This window comes from Arachis hypogaea, chromosome 4 (assembly GCF_003086295.3).
Source record: "Arachis hypogaea cultivar Tifrunner chromosome 4, arahy.Tifrunner.gnm2.J5K5, whole genome shotgun sequence".
Classification (NCBI taxonomy): Eukaryota; Viridiplantae; Streptophyta; class Magnoliopsida; order Fabales; family Fabaceae; genus Arachis; species Arachis hypogaea.
In genome coordinates, this window is record NC_092039.1 from 10,086,916 (window position 1) to 10,111,408 (window position 24,493).

Here is a 24,493-nt window from a genome sequence, read left to right on the forward strand (position 1 = left end):
TTAAAAAATATATTTTAAATATGAATACAAAAAATAAATAATTTTCATGCATTGGATACATACACTAATTAATATTAATTACATAAAATTTTATGATATTATTAATGATATTAATAGGTTTGAATAATAATTAATTTTAATAATCATTAATCATTTATTATTAACAAATCGCATGAAATATGCCTTACGAAAAATCTCGTAATTATTGATAAATATTATAATTAAGATTTAATATTTTCTTAAATGGCGAGGAGGAGAGACATACGAAGACTAACACCAAAATGCGATTTGTCAAATAAAATATAATAAGAATTTAATTTTAATGTATTGATATTATTAAAATTTTAAACAATTATTTAATTAAATTTATGTGTTTAAATAACTTTTTATTTATAATCGATAAATTAAGAATTAATCTGTTGTTAATCAAAATTTTATTTAAAAGTTTGTTGCTAGCCAATAAATAATTGTATGTAAAAAATAAAATTCGAATTTTCAATATTTATTTGTATAGATGAGTGAGTGATGACTGATGAACCACTCGACTAATTAAAGTTATTTTGTAAATTATATTGATAATTCATGAAAATTAAATTCTGTAGTATCATTATATATATAATGCCAATGATGAAATAAGGAATAATGGTGCAAGATAGTTTGATATATATATATATATGGTATGATATGAAGAACTATTTAATTTAATTTATGGAAGATTTGCTATGAACGTGAAAAGAAGGTTTAGACATACACTAGCAAAAATGTATTTGCATGATTTGCTCCTTTAGAAGATTTCTTCATAACTAATAAGGTAAGACAAACCCTCACGGAGAAAAATCTATTCCAATCTTAAAATTAAAAATAAAAACTAATTCTCTAAATAGAAATTCAACCAAATCAGATTAAGTTACTAAAATTTCTAATGATTATTTATGACAGTTTAATTATCCCAAAAAAAACCTATGAATGCATGATAATATGTTAAAGTATCATTATTAGTAAAGGATAACGGATTTTGTTTGCGAATAAAAGCGTGCCATTACCAACACCAAAATTTCAATCTCCGCACACAAACCCATCCATGGCAGAAAAGCCAGCTTCTCCTTCATGTTTTTTCTTTGCAGCTTCTCTTGTTCTTCTAACCCTTTCTTCTTGTTTGGCATCACCAACACCAACACCACCATCACCCTCCTGCCTCTCAGGCACACTCTCCAACATACTCTACCGCAACAACAACGCTTCTTTCCCCACAGTTCTTGAAAACTACATCCGCAACGCTAGGTGGAACACAACCACAACACCAAAGCCATCGCTCATCATCACACCCCTTCAAGAAGCCGACGTTCAAGCTGCAGTTCTCTGCGCCAAGAGGATTGGCCTCCAAATCAGGATCCGAAGCGGCGGCCATGACTACGAAGGCCTTTCGTATGTCTCCCGATCCCAACAACCCTACTTCGTTCTTGACATGTCCAATCTCCGGCAAATAACCGTCGACATTGGAAAACAAGTTGCCACGGTTCAAGCCGGAGCCACGCTCGGAGAACTTTACTATAATATACGGAAAAATAGCAAAATCCATGGCTTCCCTGCTGGATTGTGCACCACTCTTGGCGTTGGTGGCCACATAAGCGGAGGAGGCTACGGGGCCATGTTGAGAAAATACGGTTTATCCGTCGATAATGTAATCGACGCGAAAATCGTTGATGTTAAGGGTAGAATTCTTGATAGAAAGGCCATGGGGGAGGATCTTTTTTGGGCTATTAGAGGCGGCGGCGGAGCGAGTTTTGGTGTAGTTTTGTCGTATACAGTTAAGTTAGTTCCTGTAACTGAAACTGTAACCGTTTTTCGCGTGGAAAGGACGTTGGAACAGAATGCAACAGATCTTGCCGTTCAGTGGCAGCAAGTTGCTCCAACCATTGATGATAGGTTTTTCCTTCGGCTTCTCTTGCTCCCTTCCAACAAAACGGTTAAAGCCAGTATTGTAGCGTTTTTTCTCGGTGGTGCTGACGAGGCAGTTTCGATATTGAAGAAGAAGTTTCCTCTTCTTGGACTCGAGAAACAGAATTGCATTGAAATGAGTTGGATTGAGTCGGCGATTTGGTTGAATAATCCCGATGATTACAAGATCGGTGTTAAGCCGGAGATTATTCTGAATCGGCGTCTCAATACTGCTGGTTTCCTCAAGAGAAAATCCGATTATGTTCAGGTTCCGATCTCCAAAGAAGCGTTGGAGGGGATAGCGAAGAAGATTATTGAACTGGGGAAGGTTGCGCTTGTGTTCAATCCTTACGGCGGGAAGATGGCTGAGATTCCGGCGGACGCCACCGCTTTCCCTCACCGTGCCGGGAACTTGTTCAAGATTCAGTATTCTGTGAATTGGAATGATTCATCTCCTGCCGCGGCTGAGAATTTTGTTAATGAGACTAGGAGCTTGTATAGTTACATGACTCCATTTGTGTCCAAGAATCCAAGAAGTGCGTTCTTGAATTATAGAGACCTTGACATTGGAATCAATACATTTGGAAAGAATTCTTATGAAGAAGGGAAGGTCTATGGGGCCAAGTACTTCAATGGAAACTTTGAGAGGCTGGTGAAGATTAAGACTGCGGTTGATCCTGATAACTTTTTCAGGAATGAGCAGAGTATTCCGATTCTTCCAAACAACCACTAGTAGTTAATTTGCTAGCTAAGGATGGAAATTTAGAGCATAGCATAGTAGCTAATGATGCTCTTAATTCTGTGTTAGATACTAATAATTATTCCATGTGAATAATGCTTCATCTATTGGTATATTTAACTATTTATGACTATTGCATGCTGTACCTTTTTTTGATGTTTGAATAATAATTCAAGTGTGGTTAGTAAATAAAATACAAGACTTCATTTTTTATTCATTCTTATTTTTCCAATTACATTTATACGTAAGTTATATTAATAAATTTCAACATTGTTTCATCGTTCCCAGGATTTAATTACTTCTTCTCCATGCTCCTCCTAACAATAACGTTTAGCTGTATTAATTATGGCACTTAATCACAGTAGTGAGCAGGTTTAAATAAAAAAAAAACTTATTTTGAGGACTTATGATGCATGTGTGAACATTCTGAAATAGATACACATACGAGACACACCAACACATAAATACAGATACGTGATATAACATGGGACACACCGGACATATGAATTTTAAATTCTTATAAAATATGAGGATATGAATGTATATAAAAAATAAAGTACTTTTTAGATAAATCGTAATAATATTTTGATATTTTATTGATATTAAAATATAAATTAATTTTTAATTATTTTTAATATTTTATTTTAATTATATAAAGTATTTAAGAATAAATTTAGACACGCTAACATGTCATAATATTTAAGGGTATCCAAATGTGTTTAGAGATAAGTAATTTTTATTTTTTTCATTAAGACATGATTACTTTTATTGGACAAATATCGATGAGTATTGTATCTGAAATATGTTTGACATGCAAATACGACAACTCAATGAAGTATTTTTATAAATTTAGAATTTTATTAGAAAAAATAATTTAAACAATATATATTCATATACAAATACACGATAATTATTGGTTTAGTGATTAATTTTTTATATATACGTAATATTATTTATTTTTTTAATTTAAAATATCATTTTTCAATGTTAATTCAAGACAAATATATACTTAACTAGTTAACTCTCTAATTAAGGTAATTGCAAAACTAATTAAAAAATCTTGACCAGCATAAAGACACAAACTATCTTCAACCTTAACTATACAAGACAAAGCAAAGTCAGGATTATAATAAAGTTGACAGAACAATAAAAAAAACCTAGAGCACACAGATAGGTTTTATAGAAGCAAGAAAATTTTTTTTCGGAAAAACTGAAATCAATTTACTTTTTTTCCTTTTTTTTGGGAAGAATTAAGTAAGTTTGGCATCGATCAGCGCAGCATATATATCAAGAACATGTGGCATTCTTTTAGGTCACTATTAAATAATAAAAAAGTAAACTATGAATAAAATTAAATCAATAAATAAATTTAAAGTTAAAAAAACAAATTATCTAAATTAATAGGCAAAAAATTAATAATTCTAACTAATATTAATTTAAATGATATTGAATTTTTTAGATCAATGTAAAATAATTTTTTTAAAATTTAAAATTTTAAAATAAATTCTATTCAAGAAATTAAAAAATAAATAAAAATTATTAGATTAAAAATATAACAATTATCAATAAAAATTGATAAATTAAAATATAGATCTTTAAAAATAAAAAAATTATTAAAAGAATTATAAATAAAAATTTAACTCGTAAAAATATTATTAAATTTGTAAAAAATAAAAAAGTATCAAAATGATAATGAAAGTAGAAAAATAATATTATAAAATTTATAAAAAATAATAAAAAGATAAAACAATCCTCTAATAATAAAATTTGTGTTAAAAATGTAAATTTTAAATAAATAAAAAATCTGATATCAAAGCTGGAATGATTTTAAGAATATAGCAATATTTTTAGTTTACATCATATATAAAAAATTTAATATATGACAATATATTTAATAGACGAAATCAAATATTTTTATCTGAGTGTCTGTGTTTATTTTTTATTTTTAACTCAATATCACTTAACTGGATAAATGGATGCGTTTGTTTACAAAAACAGGGTATTAAGACAGAGACACTGAGACATAAAATTGTGTTTGACAAAAGAGATAGGATAGAAACAATGTGTTTAGAGACATTAAATTAGTGTATTTGTATCTATCATTGATAGGAAGGACACAGAGACACTAACAAGAGACACAACTTATTTTTTATTTTTTTTTCATTATTTTTGTTAATTTTTTATAATTATATTTTTTATTATTATATTTTTTATCTCAAATTTTTTGAACGAAAAAAAAGAATAAATTGGATTTTCATAATTTATTATAATTTATCACCAAATAGAATACAAAACACAAAATTTTGTGTCTCTGTCTATCAATATCTTGTCCTGTCCTATTTTTAATGTCTTGTCCTGTTATACGCAGCCTAAAGGAAGGAACTCACAAGAAGTTGGTACGAACGACTCAAACCTGCATGTTTGGAGAATATGTTTCAAGCTTTCAACACGGTAACTTTGGATTTGAAATCCTCAAAGATCCATCTAGCTACTTCACATACATTTTTGTGGAACGAAAATATAATTGCAGTAATAAAATGTTATATTCATACATATATATTCTAAAAGCAAAAGTTGTGTTCATAGATCTATTTATTTTAGATAATTCTCAATTCATACAAGTATGAATGTCTCCTATATACATATATACCTAAGACTTACCGTAGTATATGAAGAGAGAATTTTGTCTTCGGAAGTAAATTACATGAACAGATAGAAAAGTTCAAGAGTAGCATCACCATCTTCTCCCAAGCTATAGTAGCCATTTAAGCATAAGTCCTATAATTATATTAGACTTCCATTCCAGAATATATTCATCCTAGTCTTATATATACTTACGAAAACACAGCAATATGATTAATTATCATCTCAATAGAGAGACTTATAATTAAATTCTTATCAACTAAGTAAACTATCTGGCTATCTAATGTCCTTTTTCTTCCGTTGAATATCGATCTACCTTTGCTTTTACTTTTAACAAGACTAGTATATTCTTTTATTAAAATAAACGAATGAATGGACAACTGAACAAATCGCTAATTGCTGACACAATAATTAATAAATAACAACAAATCATATATTATACTTATATATATACACAGCGTACGTGTGGTATATGTATATATATGGAATAGAATCATACACTATAATAATTTAATAATTTATATACAATATAAAGGGATGATGGCCGTCATTATTACTCAGACCTAAGATAGATATGTATCTGGAAATAAACTAAATCAAACAAACAAACAAGCTAAGGAAGAGTTCAATTCATCAAACCCGTGTATAAAAAGCAGAAGAAGAAGAAATTAAATAAAGTTAAAATCCACCAGAGATTGATGTATATAATATATATATTTATTGAAAACACATATGTTTCATCGTGAGAAGCAACATAAATTGCGACAAAACAAGAAGTAAGACATCAAAAACAAAATAAAGGTTGCTTACACAGTAACATTTTTATTGATATATATATGTGATATGGAATAACATTGCCAAAGGATGAGTAGTTGCCCTTGTAGGTCAAGGCTTAAAACTAGGTTGCTAATAACATATATGATGCACTTTCTTCTCTCTTGAAGCCATAGCTGTTATTCTTGTTGTTGTTGTTGAAAACACCGTTATCCTCTCCCAGCAGGAGGATCTAAAATTGAGATTCATTTTGGAAGAAAAAAACAAGGAAGGTGCATCATCAGTTGGTGACAAGAGCAAAATAGAATGATGATAGTGCTCTAGTGAGGGGAACATGTTGGGTAGTGTGATAATAAGTAGTGGAGCGAATTAAAGCATCTTCCATGGGATATACGGATATGCCTTTGATGATGCCATTCACTTTTTTGATAAAATAATCATCAAGCTGCTGACATTTGCAATTTTGCTGTTTTTGGGCTATCAAGTGATCATGGGCGTAGCTATCTCCAATCATGTTTCTGTCCATTTTGCAAGCAAGGAGTTTTAAATTTTAATTAACTAACTTTGAAATAGTCAACCATTTGACCTAACACAAATACTATTTGCATGGTTTTGTGGTCAGTGTCATTCCTGTAAAATTAACTTTTATATGGAAAGAACATTGTTGTAATGCACTAGTATTGGGCGAGATTTAAGTATTTGTGGTGGGGTAGAAATTTTTCGCAATTTGCAAAAAGCATAAAAGACCAATAAATTTTTTTTGCAACCTACGAAATAGGTTAAAAAAGAATTATACTTTTTGCAACATGCCAAAAGCACCTTACATTAATGGTTGCATTTTGTAACTTGTGAATTGTGTTAAGCGTAGTGTTAATATGATTTTGTTTGGCAAATTTTAAAAAAGAATAGGCCCAAATATATGTATTTTTACTTATTGCTTGGCCCATTTTAATAGAAAGTACCAATTTTAAAGTTATCTTAAAATCTTTACTTGACCCAAAAAAAAAAGTTATATTAAAATCTTTTATCCTAACTCTTATACAAAAAGAAAGGTAAATTCAAATAGAATTAAAAATTAATAGTTGATACTCCAATAAAAATATATCTTTTTAATTTCTTTTCAATTCTTTAAGTAAAATAAAAAAATGTGATAGAAAATATTAAATAATAAAAAATTATATTTTATCAAATAATAAAAAAAAAAAGAGAAAAACCCTAGTTCAGCCTTCACATGTCACAAAATAGAAGAAAAAAAGTTTTTCTGAGATGCTGAGTTGATGAGGGTTTATTTAGTGTACCAATATATAAAAGGTGAATTTTATAATATTTTTATCATGGTGTTTAAATTTTTTAATTGATCTTAAAATATAAAATATTAAAAAAAATTAAAATTAAAAATTATTAAATAATATTTATTTGTCCTTTTTAATAAGTTAGACACAATATTAAACACATCATACCATTTAACTATATAAAATGTGCTTTTCACAATCCGTCATCGCCTAACCAGAAATTTGGTGTACAGGTACAGGAATTTCATATTAATATGTTTCGGGACCCGCCACAACATAACCCACCTTGTTATTGTGTTTTTTGGTACCATGACGTAGTCAATTTGGTCAAGCCATTCAATTCGAATTAGTCCAACATAAAATAAGAGGAGTTTGATTCAAACCGCTTTAATCGATTGAAGTGGTAAACTATATATTTTAAAATATATAATCTTAGTTGACTTATCAACGCGGAAATTTAAGCAAGCAAGGTCATGGTGCCAAAGGTTATATAATTCAGAGCTTACACATGTATCTGGCTAGTTTCTATTAAGATAGATAATATAGATGCACACATATTACCACAAGCCATGATTCTTCAATCTGCATTTCACTACTATTCACATATCATCATTTTGATGATAATATCCATATATCCATTGTTATTGGCATGTGCAAAAGATCCCACCATAGCAAAACCTGGTTGTGTTTCCACATGTGGGAACGTTGACATCGCTTACCCTTTTGGTATGAACGACTCCAATTGCTATGCTCACCAATTTTTCGAGATAGAGTGCAAAAATCACAAGCCTTACCTTGCATCATTCAATCTTGAGGTCACACAAATTTATGTAAACGTAAGCATACTCACATCTTTAATTTATTTTTGATAAATTTAATTTTTTTTTATTAATTTAATTTTGATACTTTCGTAATTATTCGAACAGATTTATAGATTTTTATAGATTTATATTTATATGAATAGTTATTTGTGAAAATTTATATAGAGTTATTTTTATTAATAATTAAAACATTTAAATTATTTTATAAGTATAACTAATGAGTTATGTTAGGTCATCAATGACTTTCTTGAATAACATGAACAATAAATTTTAAAATTGGCCCAATTCAAATAAAACACACTACACCCCAAATTATTCACCTAAATCTTAATATTAGAATAACCATCCGCACACTTAGTGAATTAAACATTCAAAATATCCATTGTTCATATTGTTTAATATTTTCATTATCTACCTATATTTTTCTATAACTAAATTATTGTTTTTATGATTTTTGTATCTGTGTGACATAGATTAGTACGGTGGAGATCAAGAACCCAATCTACTATAGCTGCCAAAGCAAAAACGCTTTCATAAACCTAACAGGAAGCCCTTACGTGTATTCCCAAGAATACGACAAATTCATGGCCATTGGTTGCAACAAACTAGGGTTCTTGCGTTCCAACGGTTCAACGGTTGGCGGTTGCGTGTCCATCTGCGACGACGACGAAGCGGTTGGAAATGTTGAATTCGGGAACGACGGTTGCCATGGGAGATACTGCTGTGAGACTTCACTGCCTATGCATGTTTGGGAGTACAACGCAACAATAAGGGATATTGGAGATGGAAGTGAGAGCAACATGTGTAGCTATGCAATGATTGTGAGTGATGCTTGGCTTCAGAGTTATGGCTTGGGGATTCAGAAACTTAGTAACGTAGAGAACATGATTGATGTTCCTGCTGTTCTTGAGTGGGAGATTCGGTATGATATGGGGATCAATAATTCAATACTGTCTTCTTCTTCTCATGCTCGTTGTGACGCTTCGAGTCTTGCGTCTCCAACCAACACTACCTCTGGTTTTAGGTGTCGCTGCTTGGATGGTTACGATGGCAATCCCTACATTCAAGGGGGTTGCAACGGTACGATGATGCTATGGATAAATTAAATATGGTGAAAACTCAGGTGGAATCGACTTCATGAAGTTGATAACTGAGAGTTATTAGATGAAAATTTAATCAAATCAGTCAAATCATCCAACGATTCTCAGTTATCAACTTCACGTGAAGTCAACTGCACTTGAGTTTCCACCATTAAATATTGTATCTCTTATTTCTGAAATGAATAATTATATTTACATCTTTGCTATATTTCAGCTGTGGCATCCGGTAAAGAAAACGGATCCAAGTGGGCTATAGTAGGTACGTGTATCTATCTACCTTCTACACTTCATTCATATATAGTGCTCATAAATTAATTATGAATGGCATTGAGGAATTAAAAACTAGCATTACATGGATCTAGTCATACATTCAATAATAAATGGATTAAAAACAATGAATTTCTTTGGCTATTATTGACGAATTTTGTCCCACAAAATAAATCTTTTATGTTTGAGAATTATTTTCAATAGGAATATGAAAAAAATTGGCGACCAAAAAATTTGATGCTACTTTTAGCGACGGATTTTGTTTCTGTCACTAACACCAATGTCTATCGCTAAACTTAAAAAAATACGTTGGTAATAGAGAAAAGTATAAATGGATCAAAAAAGAAATTTTTTTCATTATTGACAGATTTTGTCCATTGCAAAATAAATCTTTCACGTTATCCGTTGCTAGTCAAAACAAGTTATTATTTATTTTTTTTATTAAAGAGCTAAAAAATCAATGACTTCAGCATCTAATTAGTAATGAATATTATTATTGAGAAAGTTTAGAAGCCAGCACTTTTATTAAAATTTGACCATTACTTAATTAACAAAAAAAAATGAATAATCTCATACCATTAAATGTAATTTCATACCATTAAAAACACTAATAATGACTATTTGATAACTACAAATTACAAAACCTACTAGCCTTTAGCACTCGTCTATTGTTATTAGTGACTGATTTTAAAATTTGATGTCACTTGTAATAAATTTTATCAATCATTATTTCGATCATTAACAACAATTTCTGTTGCTAAACTAAAAAAATTGTTGCTAATTTAAAAGATTTTAGTAGTATATCTCCATTGTGAAATTTGGCTTACAAATTGACAGATTAAATATGGTTCAAAAATTAATTTGGTATTTCATTGAGATGTATGCAGGAGTTTCATCAAGTCTTGGGTCAGTCATTTTACTCCTTGGTGGATGGTTGTTATACAAACTTATAAAGAAGAGAATAATAAAGAAACGCAAGGAAAAGTTCTTCAAGAAAAATGGAGGTTTGTTGTTAAAACAAAAGTTGTCTTCCGGCGAAGAAAATGTTGACAAAGTTGTTCTCTTCACCTTAAAAGAATTAGAAAATGCCACTGATAACTTCAATCTAAACAGAGTTCTTGGAAAAGGAGGCCAAGGTACCGTTTACAAGGGCATGCTAGTAGATGGCAAAATCGTTGCAGTGAAAAAGTTCAAAGTCCAAGGAAACACTGCAGAATTCATCAATGAATTCGTTGTTCTTAATCAAATTAACCATAGAAATGTGGTTAAGTTATTAGGGTGTTGTTTGGAGGATGAAGTTCCTTTGCTCGTTTATGAGTTTATTCCCAATGGTAACCTTTATGAACATCTTCATGAACAAAATGAGGATTTACCAATGACATGGGACATGAGATTGAGAATTGCCAGTGAGATTGCAGGAGCACTTTTTTACTTACACTCTATTGCTTCTCAACCCATTTATCACAGAGATATCAAATCAACAAATATACTTTTGGATGAAAAGTACAGGGCAAAAGTGGCAGATTTTGGAACCTCTAGAATAGTTTCTGCTGAAGCTACTCATCTCACTACGGTAGTTCAAGGAACTTTTGGTTATTTAGATCCTGAATACTTTCAAACTAGTCAGTTTACTGATAAGAGCGATGTTTATAGTTTTGGAGTAGTGCTTGTCGAACTTTTAACCGGACAGAAGGCAATATCGTCGATAAGATCGGACGAAGTGAGGGGTCTAGCTTCGTTTTTTGTTGTGTGTATGGAAGAGAATCAGGTATTTGACATTGTTGACAAAAGAGTGTTGAAGGAGGGAGAGAAAGAACATATAATTGCAGTGGCTAATCTTGCATATAGATGTTTAGAGTTGAATGGGAGAAAAAGGCCAAATATGAAAGAAGTTACCTTGGAATTAGAAGAGATTAGAAGATTGGATTATTGGAAGGGTGGTTCGGCACAAGAAAACTTTGAAGAAATTGAGCTTGATAGAAATGAAGACAGTCAACTATGGGATGGATATTCATATTCTAATGTGTCAGAAACATTGCACACTACTACAAGTAGCAGCAGGGAACTCTCCGAGATTATGCCTATTCTTACAATCAAATAATTGGAGTTGTTCTTATAGTGTACATATATTATGTTGTCTTGAATTTAGTATTCGTCTTACTAGAGTTATACACATTTATGTTTTAGAAACTTTACGTGTACGAATTGAAGATTCCTCAACGTGTGTTTTTTCTTTTTAAGATTTTTTGTTTTTGTTTCTAATTTTTTTATTTTTTTCCATTTTGAAGGAATTTAGATTAGTCGGATGATGCATGCATCCTAGCTAAAAATTCATGGTGAGGAGCAAAACATATATCACTGGACTCATAACGCTTTATAAAATACTTATTATATAAACGTTCTATTAATGAAAAGATTAAGAGAACTTTAAAATCTAATTTTAGTCATTTAGGTACAAAATCTTTGTAGGAAGATTCAATAATTTCTCACATGTTATTAAAGTTTCATTTAAGGTGTTTATTCCGGTACGTTAAAAAATAAATACATATTAATATAATGAATATATGACTTAATGTGAAATGGAATATAGATTATATAATTTATATCAAGTGCTAAAAATCAGAGAGTAATATGAAGAGTGTATTATATTGAGTAAGTCCAAAGGTATAATATATAGGGGTATATATAGGTACTACAATAATCAAAGTAATAAAAAATACAATTGTATAATTAATATATAGATATTCTATATAAATATAAATGATATTAATTAATCTAAATTGATTCTAATTTATTCTCTAACATTCTCCCTCAAACTCAAGTGGGAGCTAAGGATACCAACTTGAGTTTGGATACTAGAGTCCGGAAACGAGTAGGATGATGGGCTTTCGTGAAGATATCAGCAGTCTTATCCAGAGTTCCAACAGCGATGAGGCGAATAACATCAATAAGGAGACGTTGCTGGACAAAGCGACAATCAATCTCAATGTGTTTGGTGCGTTCATAAAATACATCATTATGCGCAATCTGAATAGCACTGCAATTGTTACAAAAGACATCGGTTGGAGATGACTGAGGAACACCCAAATCTGCAAGAAGCCAATGAATCGAGACAACCTCAGCAGTGGTGTCGGCGAGAGCACGGTATTCAGCTTCTGCGCTTGATCGAGCAGTGAATGTTTGCTTCTTAGCTCGCCAAGAAATGAGAGCGTTGCCAAGAAACAAACAATAACTAGTACGACAATCAGTGGGATCACCAGTCCAATCAGCATCTGAGTACGCCTGAAGGAACAAAGATGAATAGGCAGAAAAATAAAGTCCATGAAATAGAGTGCCTTTGATGTAGCGAAGAATGCGAAGAACTGCCGCATAGTGAGTAGTACGAGGAGCTGACAAGAACTGGCTAAGTACATGAACGGGATAGGCAATATCTGGTCGGATGACAGTCAAGCAGGCGAGACCTCCAACTAATTGTCGATAAAGAGTACGATTATTCAAAACAGTACCATCCATAGGGATAAATTGAACATTATGCTCAAGGGGAGTAGACTTAGTGCGACTATCTGTAATCCCGGCGCGAGCAAGAAGATCTGAAGCATACTTAGCTTGAGAGAGATAGATGCCATCATCTGTGGATATGACTTCGAGACCAAGAAATAACTGAGAAAACCAAGATCTTTCATCTCAAAAGTACGGTGAAGGAAGGCTTTGAGATCAGAGATACCATCAACATCATCTACAGTAATGATCATGTCATCAACATACAAAAGGGGAAGGATAACTCTACGTTCACCTTTACGAATAAAGAGAGCATTCTCATGAGGGCTGCAAATGAAACCGAGATTGCATATAGTGGTGCTGAACTTGTCAAACCATTTATGAGGAGCTTGTTTAAGACCATAAAGTGCTTTGCGAAGGAGACAGACTTTGCTAGAAGAACAAGGATAACCCGGAGGTGGTTTCATATAGACCTTCTTTTTCAAATCGCCATTAAGAAATGCATTCTTCACGTCCATCTGACCGAAAGACCATTTTTCAACTCAACTCAGTTATCTAGCAACAAATTCTACTTCTAGCAACAATCACATTTATGATATGTTCAGCATCAAATTCAACTTATAGCTGACAACAAATTCTACTTCTAGAGTTCTAGCAACAAATTCAGCTATGATAACTATGATGATAACTTTCAGGCAACAACGAAAACTTAAACTATGATAACTTTCAGACAGCAACAAAAAAAACTCCAATTCTCCAAATGTGATTTACAACAAATCAACATTAGCTAAATCATAATTTCAGTAACAAACTCAACTTTCAACAACAAATTTAACATGTACTAATAATTTACAGCAATGAAATTGAAAGAGGACTATCAGGCCCAAAGCTGAAACTCACTTGGACAAAGAGACGAAGCAAGTATTGATGGAAGACTTGGACCGAAGTTGAAACCCTAAACCCTGACTCACGGTGGAAGAAGTGTTGAAGGCCGAAGCAGGAAGACGAGCTTACGAACTATGACAGAGCGTGGCAGAGCTTGCAACAAGCTTGAGGCAACGACGAGCTTGAGGTGGCGACGAGCTTGAGGAGCCAGCGACAAGCTTAAGGGAGAGAGTGGCGAGAGAAGAGAGAGGTGAGATGGATTTTGGTTCTGGGTTAGAGCACCGCGCAAGGGGGTGTAAATAAGGGAGAGAACGACACAGTTTTTATTTTTGAAAAAAAATATAATCCGAATCGGGTTACTTGAACCAATTCGGATCACTGTTTTCATAGAATTCGGCCGGATCAAATCAATTTTTACCGGATTCACTGCTTAAATGGTTCGGCAAGTGGCTCAATCTGACTAAATGACCGAATGATTGGATTTTCGATCGAACCAATCAAGTCGACCGAATTTGATAACCACGAGAAATATTGTTTGTATACATTAGGTTTTATGGTAAATGTGGTTCCTATAGAATTAACTTTTATATGGAAAGGAAATTATTGCAATGCACTAATATTCGTTATCGGTGAGATTTAGGTATTTGTGGTGGTAGTAATTTTTCGCAATTTGCAAAAAACAGGAAAGACTAATGAAAAAAATTTCGCAACCGCCTATAAAATGGGTTAAGAAAGAATTATAATTCTCGATTATATTACGTGTACATTAAAATTAGTCACTAAAATCGATTACTACCAGTATAAAATATATGTTAGAATATAAATATATATTAAAAGTTATAAAATCCCAAATTTTTAAAAATCAAATGATGAATGATTTACTATATATTATATTTGTTAATAATTTTATTTAAAAAATTATTTTTTTAAAAATAATTAAATTAAATTTTATGATACTTTGAATTTAAAATTTATTAAAATTTTTAAATTATTTTTATTATAATAAAATATTTTAAAAAAAGATAAAAAAAGCCATTAAGGAACAAATGAAAAAAAATGGAAACGTGGCTTCCAATTTGCATGGCATTTCAAAGGAAAAAGAAAGAGAGCACAGAGAGGGGAAAGAAACCGTGACTCACACCAAGAACTTTTGGCTTTGGCTTCTTGCGATTCGTAACTCTAGAAAAAAATTTAATCCGATAAAGTGTTTGTATCTTCTTCCTCTACACGTTGATGTTATTTTTGTTTGGTGGAAGCTAACGGTGACGTAGCTTTCTTTCTTCTTAAATTCAGCTAATTAGAGTTCTAGGAGTCACAAACGATTTCTGATGTTTTTTTCTTCAACAGTTGAGAAAAATCAGTAATCGAGAGACTTGAAAAGGATTAAAATACAAGTAATATTTTGAAAGGGAAGGGCTAAGGGTTTCGATTTTGGTATAAGAGGAAGATTAATATTTAAACTTTATTTTTGAAGGGTAACATTGTATTTGTATATAAAAATCAAGGTACAATTTGTAATTATATAAGTTTTTGGGTATTTTGGGTAATAAATAAAATACGGGGATAAAAATGGGTATTTTATAAAAGTTCAGGGTTATTTTTATAAATATGAAAGTAAATGATGGTTTCAAATATGATTTTATAAAATATTGAGGTTGAAAATAGAATATTAAAAAGTTCGTGATTTAGACAGTAATTAATAAAAATTTAAAAATTAGGTTTTATGAACTAAGTTTTAAAAGAAGATTATAAATATTATTATAAATATGTTTTTAAAATTACTCATTTATATTAAAATAAATCATTATTAAAATTAGTATTTATCAAAGATGTAATTTTGTAAGAATATTATAATATGTAATATAAATAAGAAAGCAAGCAAGCAGAGTAATTTTAAAAGTTTTAGAGAACGCAGACTTAATTAAAGAATTTTATAATTCTTTTCCATAAGATACTTAGAGAGAGACGAGGGAATAATGCTAAGATAATTTATATTATGAAATAATATAAAAAGAAAGAAAAATATTAAAGAACCTCTGTCATAGGAGAGCAGAGAGCCAAAATATTAAAAGAATTTAAAGAACCTCTGCCACAGGAGAGTAGAGAATAAAGAAGAAAAGAAAGAAAGAAAGAACAAAATGAAAAGGAGACAGAGATGATTGCTTACCTACTGAAAATGAGCATAGATATGGTGGTGAGTCCACCCAGATTTGCTTTCCAGAGATACATCGGCCAATCCAGGGGATGGTTGCACTTGTAAGACGGAGGTTGCTTACAGAGGTTATCAATATAAACATAGGCCACAGAGAGCCTCACCTGTAAGACCGAGGTTGCTTACAGAGGTTATGTTTTCATACATCGGCTCAAGAGAGTCGCACCTGTAAGACAGATGTTGCTTACATAAGTTATGGCATTGGAAACCAAACTCAGATAAAGGTTGCTGAGTTACTGTAAAATCCCTATAATACCCTTACTCCCCTTTTTTTCCAAACCAAAACCTAACACTCTCCTAACACACACAAGCGGCTGAAAATGAAAGGAGGAAAAAGAGAGAGGGAAAACAGAGAGAGAGAAGAAAGGAAGAAGGGGGTGGGGAAGGAGGACAACGCTGGTTAGGGCCACACTGTCGTCGTGGTGCTGCAAGTGATGGTTGCGCATAGAGGACCGTTGCGTCGCTGAGGGGAGCCCAAGGAGAGAGAAGAGAACGCGCAGAAGAGAGGCATGGTGAACAGAGGAGGTTTCATCGCCGTCACTGTTGGAGCCCTAGCCACCGCCGTTGAAGCCAACCTTGTCATCGTCAAACTACTGTGCCGCCGAGAAGGCCGAAGAGAAAGAGAGATTTCACGAAGGGGGAAGGAGAACGCGACAAAGCTTGTCACCGAGAATAGGGGTACTGGTGGTGTGAGCTATCACTGCTGTTGCAGTTGCTGGGGAAGGAGGTCACTGTCGAGCTACGCGCTGCCATCAGAGTCGTTCCTTGCTGGCGCTGCTGCTGGTAGTTGCCTTTGCTTCCGGTTTAAGCATCTTGTAACACCCTAACTTTTAGTACCTCATGATCGCACTAAAAGTCCGAGCGCTAGTTACCTCTATTCCTTTAATTATATACTATGTTTATTTAATATTGAGTTTTTGTGAATACGAACCAAAACATTATTAGGAAAACGAAAGGAGACTTTATTTTAAACCACTTAATCACAAAGTATATATATCCACATAACTTTATATACATAGACTTATTTCAAAGAGTCTCAATTACAAGTCCTACCTCTCTAAAAACCAAAATAATAAACGATGAGGAAAAAATAAATTCTAACAACTCAACTTGTGAAAATAATCTTCTATGCTCCTATAGCCCCGCACTAAACCTTCGCACCTATAACTGAAAGGGGTTGGAGATAGAGGGTAAAAACTGGGGAGTTCTTAGTAGGGTCGGAGTAGTTAAGTTTGTTTTATTATGTTCTCAGTGAATAAAAACAATCAACAAAATACAATCCAACTCAACAATTATAGAACATAGAATCCAATCACAAGCACACACAATCATAGAAAATACAATCACAAACAAATATGCACAAACAAGAATGATGCATGTCTAGTCCTATCGCAGGCCATGAGCTCATTTGTCGGTTGCCTACCCGCTCCCGACATTACCCGGGCACCAGTCCCAGATATGGCTTTCCCGATGCATACTGTGTGCTTATAAGTTTTACGACTAGGCCGCATACAGTGTGACTTTCAATGTGCTTACATCTGGAAAACAGTTCTCAATGTGTGGGCGTCCCCACTATACATTTGGTGCTAAGGTCCAAACAATGTTACATCTGCTCTCCTATGGCAGACAGTCTTTTAAAGCTTTATTTTTGCCATCTGCTCTCCTGTGGCAGAGATTTGCTCTCCTATGGCATATATCTCTTTAGTTAATACATTCTTTTCTTTTCTGTGCTTTACTCTCCTGTGGCAGAGATTCATTAGGTTCTTTTAATCTTTATTCTCTGCTCTCGTGTGGCAGAGATTTCTTTAATTAATACATTCCTTTTCTTTTCTTTCTTCTTCTGTTCTTTCCTATCATTTCATAATAAAATTTATCTTCGCATTATTTCCTCGCCTCTCCGTAAGTGTCTTATGGAAAAAAAATTATAAAGTACTTTAGACCATTCTGTTTGCTCTTCTCTAACTTATAATAATATTAATAATATCTTTACTAGATAATATTCTTAATAAAAAAATAATAACAATAATTTAAATAAGATATTTTAAATAATAAATAAATAATATATATATCTTTTCTTAAACTCAGTTTATAAAACTTTATTTTTAAATTTTTATTAATTACTTTCTAAATCACGAATTTTTAAAATTCTATTTTTAACTTTAACATTTTATAAAATTATATTTGAACCCTCACTTATTTTCATACTTATAAAAATAATCCTGAATTTTTATAAAATATCTAAAATACCTGAAAACTTATATAATTATAATTTGTACCTCAATTTTTATATACAAATACAATATTACCCTTTAAAAATAAAGTTTTACTATTAATCTTTCTCTTATACCTAAAACTGAAACCCTTAATCATTCCCTTTCAAAATATTACTTGTATTTTAATCTGCTTTTGAGTCTTTCGGTTACCTATTTTTCTCAACATTTAATTTAATCTTTCAACTACTAAATCGAATCAATTTCCTCAAGATACCACATCAAACAGTCGCAAAACCATTAAAACAACCACAACTGAATTGTTTCGCGTAGCCGAACCAACAAATCACAAGCAATAACAATAATTCAGTATAAACTCATTCAAATTCAAACAATAATCAACTAAATCAATATTCACTTATCAAATTCACATATAATTATTAAAATTTGTCAAACCCTACCTTGATATGAAATCAAAATACTCGAAATTCTGGAGAAGCTTTTTGATTGAGTTGCTGAGAAAACGTCAGAAATCGTCTGTGTTTTTTAGAACTTCAGTTAGGCGAACTCAAAGAAAAAAAGAGCTATGTCACCGTCAACTTCTACTAAACAAAAGTAATACCAACGTATAAAAAAAAATGATACAAATATTTTTAACAAATTAAATTTTTTATTGGAGTTACAAATCTTAAAAAATTAAACTCGGAAAGGGGTTGGCCATGGTTTCACGTTCTCTCTCCCACGACCTTTCTTTTTTTTTTTTGTGATTTTCAGTGATCAAGAGGAAGAAAGGAATTAAAATTATGTATGATGGTGATGATGCGTTTGATTAAAAGGGGCAGGTGTTTTATATATATAAAAGAAACGTGGCATATATATACATGCATAAGTTTCATTTTCTTTTCTTCTATGCTTTTAGAGGCTTTGCCAATAATAATAATAATAATAATAATAATAATAATAATAATAATAAATTTAATTTTTGTTTATTGAAATAATTTTTAAACTAATAGAATAAATTATAATTAAATTAAATTTCAATAATTATAAAATTTTATTTAATTATTTTTGGTAAAAAGTAATTTTAAAAAAATAAAATCTCAATAAATATAATAACTCATAAATAATTAATTATTTAATTTTAAAAAATTTGAAGTGTTATACATCCTATCAGATCTTCTGTTGCTGTTGCAGTTTCTAGAGAAAACGCTGCTGAAGTGCCTCTGTTTTGGTCTAGGTTATTTTCTTTAACTTGCCACATTTCTACTTTTACTTTGTTACTATTCCATTGATGCTACCTTGTTTCCGTTCTGTTCTGTTTCAGCCGTCATTGCTGTGATTATTACAATGTTGTTGTTGCGGGATTAGTTGGAGTTGTTGCCATTGTCTGTTCTTTCGATCCATCCTATTCCAACCATCCTCACCCTTTAATTTAGCACTCCAGGTTTGGTCTTTTCGGTCCCCTAAAACCAAGTTGTTTACAATTGTTTAGCTTTACATTTATAATTATTTTCATATATGGTGCTTTGAACTTGGTTATACTTACAAAGATTACTATCAAAGAATTTTAAATTGGTTTTAATAATCGATTTATTAGAACTAAATATTTATTCTTGTTAAGCTCATTCTAATATGCATATGAGATTATATATTTTTATGAGACTATATGTATGTTTGAAGAAGTTTTATATTATTTTAAAGCATTTAATTTTACCCGAATATGTATTTTTGAAATATTGAAGTATTTGTTGGTACTCACTTATGTTGAAATTGTAAAATATGTTTGAAATGCCTTAAGATTGTGATTGAATACGAATTGGATGAGAAAGTATTATTTGATTTGATACCTCATATTTGAAAGACTAAAGAATTTGTCATATTCGAAATTATATGTTTTGAATTGGTTTGGGAGGCTCGTATTAGAAAACCGTAGTTAATGATGGTTATGACGTTAATCTAGATGCATCTGGCTCAGACCTCAGCTAGCAGAGGCGTTGCTAGCCTAACGTGTAGGCTACATGTTGGATCTGTTATTCCGTACAGACACACTAGAGAAAAGGGCTACCCATAGAGGTGGAGCCGCCCAAGTGTGGACTTTTGATTTGATTTCTGTATGAGAACTCCCTTATTGATTTACTTATTATTATCAACTATTATTTTCTAATTAAAATTACTTTGATAATAATGTTTATATGGTCTCATATCGATTATAGATGTATTGTCTAGTCACTGAGTTGTAAAACTCACCCTGTTTTTCTAAAAATATTTTTCAGGAATAAATACTTGACTATGTGAGACTTTCTATTCAAGAGTAACGATCTACAATGAGTACTTATTCTTCGTAGAGTTCCTAGATGTATATGCTCTATATGACCATATGTTACAGGTAGGATCCATCCATATTTATTTATTTTATTTTTGCTAAAAATATGTAACTATTCATTCTAGAAACTATAAATTTATCAAAAATATTTATAATCTTTTATTTATCTTATATTCGAATCTGTTAGGCTTGCTGGGGGAATATTTCCCTGGGCGCCAGTCATGGCTCATTTTGGGCCGTGACAAAGTGGTATCAGAGCTTAGGTTTAATCTGTGTAATATGGAGCAAGTGTCCTATGGTAGGATCAAAATTGTATAAATAGAAGCGCGCGTATTTGTACAAATTGTGACACTATCAAAGGCCTATAGGAATGTCCTCCTTGTCCTTTGTGTCGTTGTTGTCTTTTGATTGTGATAATGTGTCATCTGCCGCGTCTTACTACTCCTATCCTTATGTAACCAATCTTGACTTATTCTTTGGTATATTTTTCTTGAACGTGTCTTTGCAAAGGTTTTAGTTTTAGTTCTGATTCGCAATTTCTCTCGTAGCTAGTATAAATCTTCTCTGATTTTTTTAATGTATGCTTTAATCTTTTTCATCTTCGTGTTGTTTTCTATGATTTCTGATATCAATATTTCATGAATTACTTAGAAGATTCGATTGGTGTTTGCTGTGAATTTACTATCTAATTCCTTTATAAAACTGTATTAGAAATTGTGGATTGAATGAATTTGTTGAGTTACTGAACGAGATGCTTTGTTCTGGACTTGATAAGTGATATCAAAATTTTTCTTTTTATGTTGATAATCTTTGAAGTTATGACCAAAATTTGATTTGCTTGTGATCCTTTCTTTCAATTTAAGAATTTTGAAAAATGTTATTCAATTTTTCAAGGAGAAAAACTATGCAATGAACATATAATGGAGTGTTATTGTTGTTTGTCAAACTGGTGATTTTATTTGTTTAGGTATAGTGAATTATTTGGGTGACTAGTTAGATAGATCGAAGATCTTTTTGATCTAGAAGTTTGTTTGAATTTTTCTAATTTGATGATATGATTTTATTATAGTATTGTGTTGCTGGACATGATTTTTCTATCACAGAATTCTTGTGATTATATTGTTCTATGATTTTTATATTGTTGCTGAATTCTAATGATTTCTGTAGAATGTGATGTCTGGGAAAGAAATTAGTTATTTCAAGAGATTTCTAAGAAATATATATGTTACTTGAATGAAGAGGTTAAGGCTTTTGAAACGATGACAACAAATTAGAGAGTATATTCATTAGCTACTGGTTTTTAGGAATCAATTTGTGTGGCTAGATTGAATAAGGGGTTATTTGAATTTTAGGTGATTGTCTCTAATTGTACATTTTTACTATGTATGGTCCTGATTAAACATTGTTTTGTTTTCTCCTTGCTTTTTTGATGTTCATGGAGTTATATATCTGAGATGTGTTCAAGAAAAATGGTTAAGTACACAAAAAATAGATTGTTAGAAATGTGGTCAGTTCCAAAATAGCATTTCAAGTTCTCTTTGGTTGTAGGTGCGAAAAAAAACATTGTTCCTAAATTCATACACGTTCTACGTTTTTAATTATATATAAATATGATCTGTTATTTGTTAATGTACTTGAAGAAAGAAGTGAGAGCTAACTTTGCAGAGACTTAAATTAAGGAACAAGGAGAGAAATTATTTAACTTTTGGATGCTTACAATATAATATTTTGTTGGTTTACACAACTTTTCATTTATTCAATGAGGATTCCTTTTGCTTTTAGATGGGAGTAAAGCTCAGAAGGCTTTTTATTATACTATCTTTATACTTTTTCCAGGTTTATCATTAGTTAGATTAAAAAATATTTTTCGTGATGATGTTAAAATGACTTTATACTTTCAAGTGAATTTTTATGATCATGTTCATTATTTTGAAATTGGAAGTTGAAATAATTTGGTTGGTCTGACTTTAGAAGTGTATACCACAACCAATGTGTTTGTGTCTTTTAGTAATTTTGTGCTATGCTTTGATTTTATTGTTGCAACAGTGGATTACATTTAGACGCGAATGACTTACTAAATGGCAGCTCAAACAAGCTATTTTATATGTATTATCATGACAAAAAAAAATTCCATTTATGTATGAAGGAGGGTGTGTTAGAATCAGTTCTTATAATTATATTTGCTTCGGTGATGTTTGTCTTTTATTTTTTTTATTAGCTGATTTAAGATATATAACTGTAACTGTGATAGTAGTAATGCTACTTTGTTGTTTGAATTTGATTTTAAACTGGATATTTACTTGAGTGGTATCTCAGTTTATTCATTGTGAAGGAACTTGGTCTACTCTCAAACAGATCATGCATGTGAAGGTGAAATATAGATTGTGAAGGCTTGCTTTTTGTTGATGAGTAAAAAGATGAACTTTATTTTTTAGCTAAGATATGAAATTTAAAAATATTCTTAATCTTTGCTTTTTTTGAAAATTCCTCTATTATCAACTATTATTCTTATTCTCAGAGATTTGTGGAGATTGATTTTTTGGGTTTGCGGAATTGAGATTGTAGGTCATAGATATTGAAAAGAATTTATGGCAATTTCGGATGGAAAGATTGACTATCTAATTCCTTAAAGTTGAAAAAACTCTTTATATGAGTTTTTTTCCCTTATTATATTCACAGATTATTATTAAGTAGGCATTGTAAAAAAATTGATTACTTTTCTAATTTTAGGATAGCTTTAGTACTTGTTTGCAACGTATGAAGATTGGAGATGTCTAAACTTTAAATAAACCGATGGGTTCATTTTGAGTCAATGGGTTTAATCTTGAGTTATTTTATTATAACTTGTTGACCTGAGAAATTATGGGTATGCATCGATCATAACTTGATTTTAGAGGTGTAAAGTTATCAATATTTTCTTTTCTTTTCATGTGTTTCCTATTTTTAGTTGGTTCATTTATTTCAAATTTTTTTCATATGTTGCCTTTGCTCGTTCTAAATATTTTCTTTATTACTATACTTTGATTGATTGTGTTTGAATGTTTTTTTTGTTTATTGTTGTTGATGTTTAGAAGTAGAAATCTCCAGGTGATACCATTTTTTATATATTAGCTTCTAATTTTGGATGCAACATCTATGTCTTTTTCCTAATCAGCTTTTTCAATTATTTGCAATACTCATCATTTTGGACTTTTTAGATTCTTGATGATGTTGATGAGGAATATGGCGAAGTTTTTTTTTTTGGTGATTTCAACATTTACTTATGCCCTAAAGCCTTTTATGCTATGATGATATTGTTCTGCTGGACCTTATTTTGTTTTGTTTGCTTTCTAGTTTTGTTGGAAAAAAAGAATCTATATTCTATCTAACATTGTCACATCTTGTGGTATGATTGTTGAGTATGGTGCATACAGAGGACTGAAAATTATAACCTATGAGGAATAGTTCTTCAAACTTCCTCGTTTCTTTGTCCAAGTAATGGTAATCATTATGTTTGGGAACATTAGGTGTTCTTCTTGGGATAGTTTATGTTGAAGTATGCACTATAATCATGCCACGTGATTTGACATATCGTTCATTTTTTTATATTTCATATCGGGAGTTTCTTGTTTCAATTCTTGTTGAAATGAATTTGATTATTTTGTTTCATTTCCTACATTTTATGCATATCTCGATCTGATCGTGCTTTTGACTATACCATATATTCTCGACAGCACGACAACACAGGTGCTGACATTGCATTCCTTTACATGAACTATGTAACTCCTTGATGTAATTTGCAATTGCTTTAC

At 31.3% G+C, this 24,493-nt stretch overlaps 2 protein-coding genes across 3 annotated transcripts; both read left to right on the top strand.

Moving 5' to 3' along the window:
• The first annotated feature begins 1,074 nt into the window (after positions 1-1,074).
• Positions 1,075-2,851, top strand: LOC112796204 (berberine bridge enzyme-like 21). The gene has a single exon (XM_025838557.3). It carries the CDS (start codon positions 1,082-1,084, stop codon positions 2,669-2,671), a length of 1,590 nt encoding a protein of 529 aa, XP_025694342.1. The 5' UTR covers positions 1,075-1,081; the 3' UTR covers positions 2,672-2,851.
• Positions 2,852-7,911: 5,060 nt separating this feature from the next.
• LOC112796205 (wall-associated receptor kinase-like 10) lies at positions 7,912-11,814 on the top strand. Of its 2 annotated transcripts, none has more exons than XM_025838558.2 (4): positions 7,912-8,222; positions 8,681-9,287; positions 9,522-9,566; positions 10,462-11,814. In XM_025838558.2, exons 1-4 carry the CDS (start codon positions 7,956-7,958, stop codon positions 11,673-11,675), a joined length of 2,133 nt encoding a protein of 710 aa, XP_025694343.1. In that variant the 5' UTR covers positions 7,912-7,955; the 3' UTR covers positions 11,676-11,814. The 2 variants fall into 2 exon arrangements, with proteins under 2 accessions (XP_025694343.1, XP_025694344.1); XM_025838559.2 differs by having other exon boundaries at positions 8,082-8,222; positions 8,686-9,287.
• Positions 11,815-24,493: the final 12,679 nt, after the last annotated feature.